Source organism: Tetrao urogallus (genome assembly GCF_951394365.1).
Source record: "Tetrao urogallus genome assembly, chromosome: 17".
NCBI classification, from domain to species: domain Eukaryota; kingdom Metazoa; phylum Chordata; class Aves; order Galliformes; family Phasianidae; genus Tetrao; species Tetrao urogallus.
The window spans coordinates 8699271-8714968 of NC_136830.1; the positions used below are offsets into that span (position 1 = coordinate 8699271).

The 15698-nt window shown below is 40.2% G+C and overlaps 1 protein-coding gene across 1 annotated transcript in view; it reads left to right on the forward strand.

The window, feature by feature from the left end:
- RSPH14 (radial spoke head 14 homolog) overlaps positions 1-8492 on the forward strand; it is a gene marked incomplete at both ends in the record, with an annotated part of 68170 nt that extends 59678 nt beyond the window's left edge. Inside the window, 3 exons of the mRNA XM_079543977.1 lie at positions 5793-6018; positions 7169-7302; positions 8251-8492. Coding sequence (XP_079400103.1) covers positions 5793-6018; positions 7169-7302; positions 8251-8492 — 602 coding nt within the window. The remainder of the gene's footprint in view (positions 1-5792; positions 6019-7168; positions 7303-8250) is intronic.
- Between the last annotated feature and the right edge of the window lie 7206 nt (positions 8493-15698).

The following is a 15698-nucleotide window of genomic DNA, read 5'->3' on the forward strand; positions in this document are numbered from 1 at the left end:
AATAAGACCTATGTAGGAGTTTTTCCACATCTTGTTCTGTGATTCAGTTATCCTGGCAAAGTTCAGAGAGCACTTTCTCCATGTCAGTTCTAGTTCTCCTACAGAACAAAACTGACAAAGCAACCACTTTTATGTCTGAGTGAAGTTAACTCGGTAGTTGTGAAAGCTGTACGTTGTAATGGTTATTTTGCTGTGTAATGTCATACAGTAACACAGCATTCCAGCCCCACAGATACAGCCTTAGAGAAACAAAAATTTTAGATTGTTAATAAAACTGTTTCTTGATCTTCATTCATATTGCTTTAATCTTTTGGCCTTCTGTCCCAGAGGAAAAGCAGAAGTTCTGGAAATGGAAAAACTGTGATTTGTATTTTTCTCCCCTTCAAGTCTCTCAAGGCAGTCTGCAGAACTAGTGCAGAACCCTGCCACAGTCCCCTACAAGGTATTCTTCCAGTCAGGAAGCTGTAGATGCACAGTAACACCATCAGCTGTAATTGTCTGTGACTGTGACACTTGCTACAGTAATTGTGAATGTTGTCTGAGCACTTGATGTACGTGCTTGGCATGAGGTATAAAATCCAGTGTTTAAGTTAGTTCTCGCAGGTGTGACAGTTCAAGTTCTCTTCTGGAACACGACAAGGCCATGGGTACTAGATCTGCTGCCTTCTGTGTGGGATTTAATTCAAAACAGGTACTTGTGGAAGCAGTGAAGTTGGCAGTCTATTGAGGCTGCGCTCATCATTTTTAGTCTCATCCCATCATTCCCTCTCCTGAGTAGCAGAGAAAAAGGGAAAAATTTTGGCCTGGAGAAGCTGAAGCTGGGTAACAACTCATGGCTGCAGCTTTACTTCTGGGGAGCCATTATCTGAAGGCTTTAATTTCTTCTCTCAGTAATTGATCTGAGGACATTGGAGCGAGTAGCACATATGTCAGACTGTTTTCCTTCCTTCTTGCATTTTGGCAGAGTCTCCCCTGTGGAGGAAATTAATAAATTTCAGGGTGACATTTCCTTCTTCAGCCAAAAGAAGAAGGAAAAAAAGCCTCCAGGTTCTTTTCACGCTTTAATTTTAACATTCTTTTTAAATCTTTTTCTGAATAAAGGAAATGTCCTTTGTCAGAGAAGCAGAAGGTGGGAAATATCCTAATTAGTGCAATTGATATGCATTGTGATCTGCTGAATGCATGTTATTTGTGTACAGACACATTCACACAGGTATATAGGATGATCATGAATGTACCTGTATGCTAAGTGATGAATTTAGAAAGAGAAAGATGAATTACTTGGGAGGTGCAAGCAGCTGCAGTTCTGATGGGCACAATAAAAATCTGTGTTATTAACATAAGCAGACTATCAGTAGTTATAGCTGGGACATTTTTTATAAGCCAGCTTTGCTTCATTACTTCTATTTCACCATCATTTTGACTGTTCCCTTTTCTTTATGTTAATGTATGAATACTGCTTTATTAAAAGAAGGAACAGTTGTTTTAATTTTGGAAACCACCCTCTGATGCACTACAAATGGTCAGCAATCCACAGACTGTGGGTTACGCACTACTACACCAGGGAGCGTATCTCATACCCACAGCTGTTGTGTAAACTTCACCAAAGGATCTGAAGCTGACACCCATCAGAATTGGGATCACAGCTCCCAATGCCAGGCCCTCCCAGCCGCTGTGCATTGGGTCCATTGATGGCACAGCACCCAGCATTTGTTGGTCTGACTGTGCCTGGCTCTGCTCCTCTTTTCACTTTCTACTTCTCCCTGCGTTGCAGTGCTGTTACTAAGCATTTCAGATAGCTGTCTGGACATCTCAAAGAGGCAGCTGAGGTATTAACAAAACATTCCTAATACATAGAATCTGTGTTTATGTATTATTTCACTGTGTAGTCCTGCATTTTACACCACTTTCTGGCCATGCTTCTTAATAAAACAAACACTGAAATCGCTTTGAGTTGAAAACTGACATTTGTGTTGAAAAGGATTTGTAATGTGATTTAATTGCTTTATGTAATTGAAAAACAAAACAAAACATCGCTGTTATGTGCTATAAATGATTCCTTTGTCTTCTACAAAATTTAATTTGTTTACATGCCCTGCAGCCATACTGAGAGAACAGAATAAATGGCAGTGCCTCTTTGGGTCTATTTGAAAAACGAGTTGGGAATGGGAGAATGAAAGTGGCCAGAGGGCTATGAGAAGGAAGAGACGAGTGCTGAGATAAGAAGTAGCTCAAGGGAAGATTACAAGTGCTCAGAAAAAGAAATCAATAATGGTGTTAACTATGCAGCTGCAAATACAACTACTCATATTTTGAAAACTTTCTCCCCTTGTTCATCACTCTATCCGGTACTTCTGGAATGCTCCCTGTCCTTTTGAAAGGGCAGTGTTTAAATGAAAATTTAAGACCCTGAAGATGCCAGGATAATACAGGAGATCTGGAAACACCTGCTCACCTTCTTGTCCCATTGCTTGTTCAGTGCGATGCAGGATCTGAAATTGCTGTAATTCACAACTTAAACAGCTTTCCACTCATGCTGTCTCCTACTTTTTCCTTTTTACCTCCCTAGACCTTTCACCTTTTGACTCCCCTGGGAAACCATGATGAATTTCCACCTGGAAATTTCAGGCTCTGTATTAGATAGTCTCTTTTTTTTGTTTTTGCTTATGGCCTTTCCTCCCCACCCTCTGAGACTTCTGACAAGGTCAAACAATCTATCTTTGTTTCTATGTTTATATCCGGGAAGCTCCCTCTGGTAGCACAATAGCATTTCAGATAGGACAGTTTGATGAAAACTGTAGATAAGAAAAATCCCCAGCCTGGTAAAATAAAAGATATGAAGAGAAATGAAAACAGTGTTCACACAAAATAAGTATCACTAGCTACTTTGGGGGTTCTGACCACAGAATGCACGCTAACTAACAGCTCCACAGAATGTAAGCTGTCCTAGACAATGCTCTGTGCTTCATCTTGCTGACCTATTGAAAGAGAGACTAAAGTGTCGTTGTTATATATTTTGCACTCAAGAATGTAGCAATAGCAAAGGCTGGCACCCTAAGCACACATGAAGTGAAAATGCAATGACCGAGTCAAAGAAAGTCAATAAACACTAACTGGAAAGAAGAAGTTCAGGGGCCAATGAAAGCAGTCTTGTGTAGTTGAATATAATAATTACTTATTAATTATATTACTTATTAATTTATTATATAAATTATATAATTACTTACTATAATACTTAATAATAATATTATTAATTAAAAATACATTAGAAGATAAGGGAAAAACTCAAACACAAAGATGTGAAACCAGAATGCTAGGAGTGCTTATAGGGAATATGGTGAAATAGCAGCCAAGGGGATCAGGAAGGAAGGCCTGACAAGGAGGGAAGTGCAGGAAAGGAGGAAATGAAATCACAGGCGAGGGGTATAAAAATGCCTCTTAAGTACTTGAAGGCAAATGTAAAAATAGTAATGGAAACTCTCTGGAAAAGAAAAAAGATTAGCTATGAGCATGAGAAATGTAGCAATAACAGAAATGGAAAAGTAAAGCAAGCAATGGTTTCTCTGGGCTCAAGCTAGAACACTGACCACTCTGTGCAAGAGTTAGTGCTTGCTTATGGAATTATATGGAATTATTGCTGTTTGATGCTGCGTCCAGAAAAATTGGCGTCAATGTGAATTACAGCCACTCGTTGTTCTGGAAGTTCAAGCTTCCATTCTTTGCTATTTTGTTTACAATCATCATGTTATTTTATCTGGAAATAATGAAATTATGTTACGATATAGTCCAGATCCAGTTTAGGTTTGAAAATATCACTGATCAACTGGAAAGATCCTAATTAAAAAACCCAGTCACTTGAAAGATGGAATGTCATATGAGTCTTTTCACCTCCGAGCTACTGATCTTCCTCTGGAACTGAACCACCAAATTTTCAGTTTCTATTTCCACAGCATCCTACAGTGTGTAAGCAGTGATGCGAGCAGTCTGCGTATCTCCATTTCAAGCACATAGGCCACGTAGTTTCTGTTCATGGGAGAAGTTTTAGAAGTTGGTTATGAAAACCCTTCTATTTCATAGGCTGTTTCAAAAGACCATTGGGAAATTTGGCTAACCCGATTGTGGGTATAATTTAGAGTCACCTGGGACTGCTCTGAGCTATCTGCGTGGGAGCAGCCTCTGGCAGGGTCCCTGCTGCTATGACTGTAAGACATGGAGATTCCTGGCAAATCTTTGCTTTGCCCAATCCACCCACAGCCCTCCTATAGCTATTGCCCATAGTGCAAACCCCGACAGTCCTCGTCAGAAGGGCTAATGCAGGGAGATGGACTCAGCTGTGCATACTTTGCTTCCTTCCCTTAGCCTCTCTTGCCAAAAGAGCATAGTAGGTTTCCTTTGTGACATCTTTCTATGGAGACAGTTTGAGTGGGCTCTAGCTGATCTTTGAATTTTCTTTTCATTTCTCTGAGGAAAATAAATATACAATCAGGATTTTCTACTATGAAAATGCAATCTCTCTGTAGTAATACAGAGCCATAGCTGCAAAGATAACATTTTTTTCCACTTTCCTTCCCCACTTTGCCTTTTCTGGTACAAAATCCTAATCTTTACAGTGGTGTTAGCATTCAAAAGCAAATTGTCTGAATCTGTTTTTCCTTATTATTTTGAATTCTCTTGGGAACTGGCCTGCAATGTAGTACAGGTAGTAAAAGCTCTAATAATATCACTTCTGGTTTTGTTTTGTTTTGTATTTTCATTAGGAAAGTGGATCTAATAAGTTAGTAACGTAAGGAATTATTTGATGTCATCAAAACCTCAGAAATAGATACAACAGAATGACCTCAAGAATCCTGTTTTTTCTCTGGCTGTCAAACTGAGCGATTTCTCCTGAGCACTATCAAAGACCATTAAAATCTCTTTCCCGCTTTCCTCTTATCTCTAACTGGGGACACTCATTTGCAAACACCTTTATGACTCTTACCCACAAAACTTCCTTATCTAACTGAATGTGAATCACTTCAAAAGGAGGCACATTTCTCCTGGCAACCAAAGCAGCAGCCTTAGCAACAAGACAGCTGGAGAATTTTATTTTCACTTAGTTACTTGTGGACAGTATGTTCTGTTTCTGCTTTCCCATGGCATTGCTCTTTCAGTGCTGATTTAGTATTGTGCTAGAAATGGTACAAGTCAGTCACTGGCGCACAGCAGAGACATCACTTGCAGGGCAGCTGATGATCTTTATACCTATGATGCTGTTTCCTCTGAGAAACTGAGTACTGGCTGATGGAAAGCTCAAAATGTGAATTTCCCCCATAACAGAATTACTACAAAAAAACATGTGAGGAAGCTGATGGTTTCCAAAACCTTGACTTCCCCCCACAGAAACCATAACAGAGAATGATATGAAAATATTAGCTCTACAGGCTCACATCACAGCCTGTCTTAGCATCTGTTGATGCTGAGAACAGTTTAGAAGATTGTTATGAAGTGACTTACACTGATTTTCTTAGCAAGAATAATTTTGGGAGGAAAGTTAAAGTGGGTGGAAGTGGAAAAATCAGAGCAATCTTGGGTATTACTTGGGCTAATGTCTTTATAGAACTGTTGAGGACGCTCAACAAGAAAGCAATGCTATGATGGCATTTATCAACAGACTGCTATCGTGATAGTTTTCTTGTCCTAATCCTGCATGCGTGTAAGGAAATGAGTTACATATTTTAATCTTACTAAGAAGTTGAATTTACAGGTAAAAATAATAAATGCATTCACACCTTCACCTGAGTCTCCTCTTGCAGGGGCTGTTGATATCCTGTGTGCTGGTTTGATTCCCTTACTCATACTCAAACTGAAGACTGAGTCAGATGAAATCCAGGAGCTAATCCTAGGCACACTCTCCAACTGTCTGCGTGTGGAAGCTTCTGAAGCTTTGACAACTGATGCCATCACCATTCTGAAGGAAAAGCTCACACATCCCTCAGTGACCATCAGAAGCAAAGCAGCTCAGGCCGTTTTAGAAATCGGGTAATGCAAATCTATCATACTTAACCCCCCCAAAATACTAATTTCATGACTGTATCAAGTCACATTTCACACATTATATCAGCCTGTATGCACATGCAGATAGAAGACTTCTTAAAGCGATGACTGCCACATATCACTCAGAAAGCAAAAGTTGATGAGAAGTCATTCCTTCTCCTCCTATTTGTCTTTCTATACTAGCAATGAAATCAGGGCTTTTCCTGGTACAGTATCACTAGGAAGAAAAGCTTGCATGAGAAATCACGGGCAAACAGGTAGGGAGCCCTTACTTTACAGTGCAACTGCTTCCTCAAAAAATTAAAGGTCTTCATATTAAATTCGTATATTAAACTGGGTGAAAGTCCATTGCCTGACAATCACACATAAAAGTGCTCAATGGATTTCTAGCTTAAAAAAGTCTGCAAATTGTGTTGTTGGGATAATAACTGGCACAAAAATCTTCTTAATTTCCAAAATTAAGGTCTTAGAGAAAGAGACTGTAGATACAGTGAGTGATAGAAAAAAGTCAGGAATTGACCTACAGTATGGACGTCCTCTGCTTTCTATGTCACTGCAATAGCAGGACAATGTTAAATATTCCCCACATTAAAGAGGCCGGAAAGAAAGAGAGAATTGACCTAGAAAAAGTATTCCTTGCAGGCCACCAGCAGTTGTTTAAATCTGTGTAGGATTCAACAGCTAGGTTTCCAACTAAACTGCCATTAAGACCAGCAGCACTTCTTTCTGAATCCTGTTCCTCATTGCAAGTTTCCTGCAATTTTCTATGTGCCATAACAGTAAAAAAAAAAAAATAAATAAAAAATCCAAACACCACCTTAAAATAGCCTAAAAATTGTTAAATGTCTGTATGTAGGTTAGTATGATACAATCTGTGATGTATCAGCAAGTAGACTTAACAGACCAAGTATGAACAGACATCCCCTCTCTCTTTGTGACCAGGCCACAGTGCTTGCCATCTGTCTAACAGTCGGAACATTTTGACTCCAAAGAGAACAGTGCAGAGGGCCATGTCAGCCCTGCTGTCAGGAAACAGAGGGCTGCTGCAGGGGGCCAGGCATGGGGAGAAGCTGTGGGTGGTGACATGTTAGCAGATATCTTTCAAGGAAGCATCTTAACTGTCTTTTCTACACAGTACTCATCCAGAGGGAAAAAGCACAGTGTGTGAAGAAGTCTTTCCACTACTGGTGAGCCTGTTAGAAGATACAGATCCTGAAGTCCAAGCTAGTGCAGCAGGAGCACTGATGTTTGCTACCATTAAACCTAAGGGTGAGAGGAAGAGGCGGGTCTGTTGGGCTGCTTCCTAGAAATCCAATTTTAAGGAAACTTAAAATCTGTGCCCCTGTCCTGTCCCCAATCCCACAGATCCTCAGTTTCAAAAAGCATGAGATCTGTACAAGGATTTGTAAGATTAGGACATTTCTTTACATCTGTCTAAGAACAGTTGCTGATACCCTTATGCCTAGAGATTGCAGTATATTCCACATTCCATTTTCCTGACGTACATAAATAATTGCCCAAGCTGCATAATTTCCCTCCAGAGTGCTGCAGCAGAGGGGAATATTTTCTGTACATGTCCAGAGATCCAGATACCTGGAGCTGCTCAGAATCAGTCCTACCAAGCACTACTTCCTGGAAACCTTTTTTGTGGTTAGAGGCAGTTTCTCTCTCACAGCTAAGAGAGGAGAGAATATTATTAATGCCTGTTGTTCTCTCAAGTAAGTTACAAGACACTGAAAACACTAACTGCTGAATGTTCAGTGTGATGAGTGAATAATTAGAATTAGAAGACTCTTAATAACAGTAGCTGTGTTCCAGTCCTCCTCTGTAACTGTCCCCCTGGTTTCCAAAAACAACACAGGCATGGATCTCTGTACTTGAAATGTCTTTAAAAATAAAAGAATGGAGGATGTTCTTAGTGGCATCTAATTCCCCCCAAAACAGTTTATCCTATCATTTGGTACCTCATACCTCCTTAGATGTTGAAATGAAATCACAACGTGCAAGGCACGTAATGTTTACTGAGAAAGATCTATTTCCATACAAATAAACAGCTGGCTGGCAGCTAGCTCAGATCTGGAAAATCAAAGCATGTCCTGTGTCACACCACACTGGGGTGTTCAAAGCTGCAACTGGGCAGGAAGTCAAGAGCAGCAATTCAAAATCTTGTTGATTATATGTAATAATACATTTTAAAACCAGTTTATTTTTCTACAGGGAGATGCTTAGCTCTACGTGCTGAAGCCATTCCACGGTTACTGAAGTTGGTTGCTGAGGAAAACAGCAAAGCCCGTCTGAGTGCAATTAAAACCCTCACCATGCTGGCAGAAGTAGCTGAGGGTCGCAGGAAGCTCCTAGAACATACAAACACGTTTCATCAGTGCCTGAGGGACCCCAGCGAGGCAGTGAAAAGAGCTGCTGAAATTGCCATCAGAGTCATCCAATGGAAACCTTTCTGAAGATGTGGTGTTTCACAGAGATCTATTGCCCTCTGTTGTTGCCTCGCTGTAAAAGTTGCATGATTATATGCAATGTTCAAAAGCAAAACTCTACTCTTCTTTCATCCTAAAAAGTCATTTGTCAACGGTCTTATATCTGTGTTACAGGTCACTAGGAACAGTTTAGTTCAACAAGATTTGGACAAGACAGTCTCCAGATGTTCCTTCCATTAGTATTCTGTGATTAACAGCTGTCTGAGCAGAGAGATGAGGAGCTAAACAAAACAGAACTGAAAATATCAGTTCCCTACTTTGAAAAAAGCATGTATTTTTTCTCCTTTTTTTCCCACTTCTAATTCAATGGTTATAAAAAAAAAAAAAAAAGACTTTTACTTTATAGAATTGAATATAACATCAAAAGTTCAAGCTGTCTGAAGCAAGCTTATCCAACAGGACATAAATTGCCTGAAGGAAAATAAGGCAGTTTCTGATTTTAGAGCTGATGAGCTGAACTGAGGAAGTTCAGTAGCATTTTACTCACCATGTAGTCAAGGTAGATCGCTACTGATATTGCAAATTTCTCTGCATTTGTTAGTGTGTAACATAAGAATCATCAACAGAAGGCCTGGCAAGACAAATCCTGCCCAGTAGAAGTGCTCAAGACAAGAATCACCGTGCAGCTGACTCAAATTCCCAGGAAAGCCCACATTTCCACTCAGGTTTTGCTGTTGAATAGCATTCTTCTAGGAAGAAGTTACCATGGCAAAAACGAAGCTGCACCATCATACAGATGGGGTTGTTTGTCATGCTGCACTTCCACTGCAGGAGCCCAGTGTTCCTCCCACTGTAAAGCACAGTCTTATGCTAGCCACTGTAGGTGTGATTAAAGTTAAAAGATTTCTCCTCCATAACCTCACCAGAGGGAGAATTTCCTCTCCTACAAAGATGTGATTTAAAAGCATTGAATCAGATGGATTCATTCCCTCTGGGCAGGGTCTTGCAGGGGCTCTGCCTTTTCAGCACACTTTATGTACATAAGGCACTCACATGTAATAGATATAGATGCCTGAGCGCACCCAGTTCAATAAGAGAGAGACAGGCAGCTTAATAACAGGGAAACCGATCAGCAAAGGACTGGGGAACAAGAGAGAACAGTAGTTTCACCTACATTTACAAAACTGCTGCAGGAAAATGCAGTAACAATCATTTTAGCTCAAGCATCTGTCACAGCCTTCCCCCCTGTAATTCAGGTATCGCATTTCAGCGAGTTAGCAAAACAATTATCTTGCTCAGATGAAGGAATAAGACCATCCACACTGAACTGCTGTGACAAGAAGAAATTCAGCTGACTTGGACCTTTAGTACCACATCTGAGCTTCTTCCTGGTAGTTGCTTTAAAGAGCAGTATGAGCTGTTTCCAAATCAGACTCTGCCATGGTATCTGTGTCTTGTCTTACATAAATGCACAGTACAAGAGCGGAGCAAAGCCTTACTGAGCTCTGGAGTGAGAGTGCCAGCCTCTTCCTGAATCTCCCTGCTTTGGCAGTGACTGGAAGGCAGAATACAAGCTTACAGCTCTGAGACAGTAGTAAGGAAAGAAAGCAGTCAGGAACAACTCATTGAAAAAGATTGAAAAAAAAAAAATAAGAGGAGTGGCAAAAAAGCAGAAATATTCAGATTTGCACAAAATGTGTTTGGAAGAGAAAAACAAGACAACAAAAGCCTAATGGCATGTACAGAAGTTATCAGGTAAGCAAGAATTGAGTAGAAAATACACAGAACATAGCTGGATTTTTTAGGTTTCAAACTCTCAGTATTTTTAGTTTTCATTGTTAAAACTTTCATTCTGCAATTTAGCATATAATCACTTAATGGCTTTTCTTACCTAAAATAAAAAAAAATCCTTATGATAAAGGATTTACTTTCTCCTCTGAGGTACATTACATCTCAAATCTAACAGAGAACAGGATGTATCAAACTTACACAAACACTGGTGCATATGTTAACCCAAGGTATCCTTCGATCTTAGCAATACTTTTACTTCTGTCAGTTATTGCTTAATTGCTGAGTATCATCTTGTCCTTAAGGCAGAGCACAAAAAGAAAAATGCATATGAAAACTCTTTGATGATGGTGAAATGAAAAGGTCACCTATAATAGCAAGTCCAGTGGTATGAACAGTTTTGGTCATATTCCCCATGAATTTCCCCAGCAAGACAACAACACCGATGTTACGTGATCCTAAATGGACAACCTAGAGAACAGAGAGATTTCTGGGAACATTCCAACCTATATTCCATGATTCCACATCACAGATTTAGTCCTAGACGTGTTTGTTGTGTCCCTTACGTATGAGGAGTGCCAGGGCTACTATAGCTAACTGCTCACTTTGAGATGAGCCAACAGATCTTAATCTGCACAGCTTCACAATTAATTGGCACTCCAGACATCAGTAAAATGGTTGGATCAAAGAAACACAGCAAAATGACTGACAAACACTTCCCTCTGGACTGACCCAACTTTCAGTCAGTTATATTCAATAATAAAGTTGCAACAGACTCGGTCACCCAAATGCTACTATCCTTTTGTATTTCTTCATACGTGTTACAAACACTTCAATTAACATGTTAGGATCTGGCACTGCCACACACTATAATTAAACTCATTGCTTCAAAAGAACACTGAGCATATAACAAGTCTTCAGCACTTACTGCTCCACAGAAAGTCTGCTATGACAACATCAGCACCTCAGCTGATTTGAACATCAATGGAAAATGATTAGCCTTTCTGGCTTGAAGCCAACAATGATTAAGGCCCAGATATAATTAATGTTCTAGGTCGATACTGGAATTAATTCACTTGTGCCCTGCACAGATCAAGCTTTCAAGTCGGCTGCCTGACATCTCCCAGTGACATCAGCAGAAGAACAGACACAACCCTAGGAAGTGAGATTCTTTTCACAAGCCTTGTGCACAGCATCCCACACAGGTACAGCTCATTTTGAATGCAAAGCTTAATATTATTTTTTTCCTAGCAGTTTCCAGGAGGTAAAGAATATTACGTCTCTTTGTTCTTGCAACTGCAGACTCATTGACCTGTCCATTTGGTTTTGAAAGTCCAGGAGCTGGAGACCATTTCTGCTCTCATATATATCCTGCCTGGGGAAATAGCAGCTTTGAATCTATCCAAGTTCCAAAGCAGGGAGTTCTTTTGCTTCCCACCGCTGTACTTTCTATTTAAAAACAAGCAAACAAAAAATGGAATCAAATTCAAATTAAAAATGCTAAGTGAGATTTCTGTCTGTTGACCAAGTACAGACTTCAGGTCAGTCAGGTTTGGCTGACATTAAACCAGAAGGAGAGGATTTATTTTCTGTGGCTACATGCAAAACTATACTGAAAGATTCGAGCCCAGAGCCTACTTTTAGGAAGGCTGTTCTGACAAAATTTGTTGACTTGAATGAATGACAACTATTGCAGCTGTCTGATTTAAATGCCATTCGAAAGGGAGTTTTTAAAGTCGTGAGTTCTGACTCTATAACAAAAATCACTACACAAAGTAAGGGTGAGCTGGTGCCTACCTGAGCTGGAGCTCTTCCAAGTTCCCCAAGGCAAGCAGGGAGCTGCTGGCTGCAGCACACACAGCTGCTGGAGCCCTGAGCACTGCCAGATGAGCAGGGGTTGGGCTCCAGAGCGCCAGGGGAACTCTTCTGCAGCTTGCTGTGGTAGATAATAAGAAGATTGAGTGTTCCTCAGGAGGAAAAAATAATTTGACCTGCTTTATTAATAGCAAGGGCAATAACCTCAGGCACTAGTGCTGGTTATGTGGTCTTTCATCGGCGAGATATTGGAGTGAGTCAAGTTGTGCTCCATTCTTTACATTCTAGAACAGCCCTGAAAAACATGCTGCATGAAAGATGCCATGAATCACCAAGAAAATGGCTTGGTTTGGAATTGCTTATCTATCTTAGCCACGTATTGCCCTCTGCTGTTCCACGTGTGACACCGCCTGCTGGGCTGAGCACCGGGAGCTCATCCTGTGCCATTCCCTCACATCTCACTGCCTCCCAGTAACACTGCACATCCAGAACAGAGAAAGAACGTTAATTTTATTTGAAGAAAAAAAAAAAAGGAGCAGCCCTGCCTCAGAACAGCTTATCTATGACCCTGCTCCCTGCAGTGTGACTGCCAGTGAGCAGCGGGCTCAGTGCCCTCCAATCCAGCCCTTCAAACAAATGACTTCAGAGCGAACACAGCTCTGCACTCTGAATGGCAGCCACCACCAGTGACACACACCTCATCTCTGCCCTTCGTTGTTTAGTTTTACTTCATATAATTTTTTCCTCATTTTGGCAGTAGAAATAGTGACCTGTGCAGGAGCAAAGCTCGTTAGTGGTGGCAGCTGCTGACATTTCTGGGTCCAGCACAGTCAGCTGTGCTGAGAGAACTCAGCCTTGTGCTCTGTGCCCTAATGCACCACAGACACACTGGTTAAAACAAGCTGTGATTACTGCACCTGTATTCCAAGCCACAGACCTACACTCCTGTAACTGTTGCACACCAAAGTGTGAGCTTTTGCCATGACAAAGCTGGAAAAAAACAAATTCTGAGTTTTAAGAAGGGTGTTATAACCGAAGTAGTTAACATTTGTGAAGAATTTTGATACATTTGTTGAGTGATACAGAAAAATGAAAATGTAAATGATGAGTGGTTACCCTTCTCAGGATTGGGCCTGAAAATAATCTAACTCTCAAATAAAATACCTGAAGAACGCCAAATAAAAATACCAAAGAACACGTGCTTTGTCTGTGTTCTTTACATATCATTGTTGCAATTGGCCTACAGTGTGACTAGGTGAATTTTTAATTGTAGTTTATCTTTTGTACAGTCCATTTAAAATAATTCTGTATATCTGACTATAACCCACTGAAGTAAGTTGCAGCCCTATATCTCACCTGCCAGGATAAGCTAGAATGTTTCAGGATCACCTAAAACAGAGCTGTGTTATGCTGCACATGATGCACGTACACTGCTATCAGCCAGAGATAGCGAGTGGAGGGACATGTGACAGAAGGATTTCTAAACTTCCAGCAAACATGGGAACAAGAATGCCCATGGAATGCACATCCCTGCCCAGGGCAGTGTAAGCAGCTTTGGGATTTTCTCTTTTTCTCCGTGTGCCCCACAGCAACAACTGTTCTACTGAAAAATGAAGAAAATTCGCTTGCTTCCTTAAAGCCATGATGTTGCCCTTGAATGCAACACCTACCAAATCTAGGTGACATTTGTTAATCTATTAATTATTAATCTATTAATCTAGAGCTACCCATGGTAAAATTGTGTGGCTATGTGAAATTCTACAGAATTAGAGCACTCCAAACAGGAGTCAGACTACATGGAAACGTTTGAACCTTGGTCCCTACAGCAGGCAGTTCTCAGACCTGAACAAAAGCAGCTTGTTGGGGACGTACAATGAATGGCTCTGTCAAAGAGTTAATTTTTCAAAATCCTTTAACCCTGGGAAAGAAGATGAAGTGACAGTGACTGATTAATGAAGAGGTCATCTAAAGGCTGATCGGGCTACCAGGAAATCACTTGTGTTATTTGCCTTCATCCAAGTGGTTGTGTAATTTCACTGTATTTTCCTTCTGTAACAAATATGACAACAAGGAATCTGGGCAGTCCTTTTCTGGAGGCTTTCTTACTTGTTTGTTACCCATTACTATTAAGCAGAACCAAAATCTAGACACCAAATTAAGTTTCTCTGATTTGCATTACATTCTTTAGAAGTCTCACCATTTTGTGGAAAAGCAAATGCTTCAAAACATACAAATACTTCAATACATAAATGACTTCAAAGTTCATTAAATGTAATTCATTCCATGGTCTTTAAAATACTCTCTCACTTACTAACTGCAATAAAAAGCTTGCACTGATATTTATATAGTACTGATTTAATCTGGCTCGTGCAAACCTTTTCAGTATACTGCAGGCTTTATAACGAGGACCAGCAGAGCACTTTGTTTGAGATGTAAATGAAGAGATGATACTGTCAGATGATAAAGTGAGGACTAGAGATGGAGGAGCTGGCAGCGACGTGGTGGGGCGTACAGAGGTGACGCCAGCTTTATTGAGATGCACCTACCTCAGGGCAGTTCTGCTGCAGAGTGCTGTGGGAAGAGACAACACAGCATGCCATGATACTGGGCAACAGTAACAAGGAGTTGTGCAGCGGCTTGACCACAGCAGCTGATGTCTTCTTTCTACATTTGATTCCCCAAGAGGCTGAATTACCCATAGATTACAAGATTTATTGCTTTTTGACTTGAAGTGTTACACCTATCTTCTCCCATATCTCCAGCAGATCTCACACTTAGCAAGTGGAGCCAATCAGACTGACTTAGCTGGCATCCCACAGCTATGGCTGCTCTCCTTCATGAACTCACACTGTCATACTGAAATTTCATACAGCACGAATTGTATTTCTCAATGCAGTCTTCAGAAGAAATATTTACAGTCTTTCAGAGAAGTGGCACAAAACCCTCAAACGTTCCGAAAAGAAAAATGCAAAACCAGCACTCATGCTTTGGACTTTCAACAATGTTCATGGATTGTTTTGTAGTACAGCTCATAGAAAGAAGCAAAACATTAACACCATCTCCAGGATAAAGAGGTCCTAACAGCTGTGGGTAGAGATTATCTTTGACATACCAAGATGGGAATCAATCAGTAATAAATAAATAAATATATATACACACATACATATATTCTGATATATAACATATATGTGCATATATATAATGTATTGTATGCATATATAATACATGTGTTTTGTATAAAAAAGTTTCACATTCAAGTATAGATACACATTAAAATATACAAGAGGGGGACCTTTTGAAGTTAACCTTAAGCAGAGAATCTATCATAAGCAGAATTCCTGATAGGATAATTGAATCCTGTTTTGACCAGTTTCAAAAGGCGGTCAGTTCAGGTGGTTCATGTTCCACTCATTACTGAGAAACACAAGATGATGAAAAATATCATAAAAATGAAAGTGGAAGAAAGTGACAATGGAAAGTTAGATGCAGTATCAAATGCACTGATATATACAAAAGCCCTTCACTGCTGTGCTTGGAGAGAACAAAAGTGGTTTTTTAGTTTGGCCCGCAATATGGCCCCTCAGTTGTTTGATGGTTCTTTTTTTTAGTAATCAAGTTATTATAAGCAAA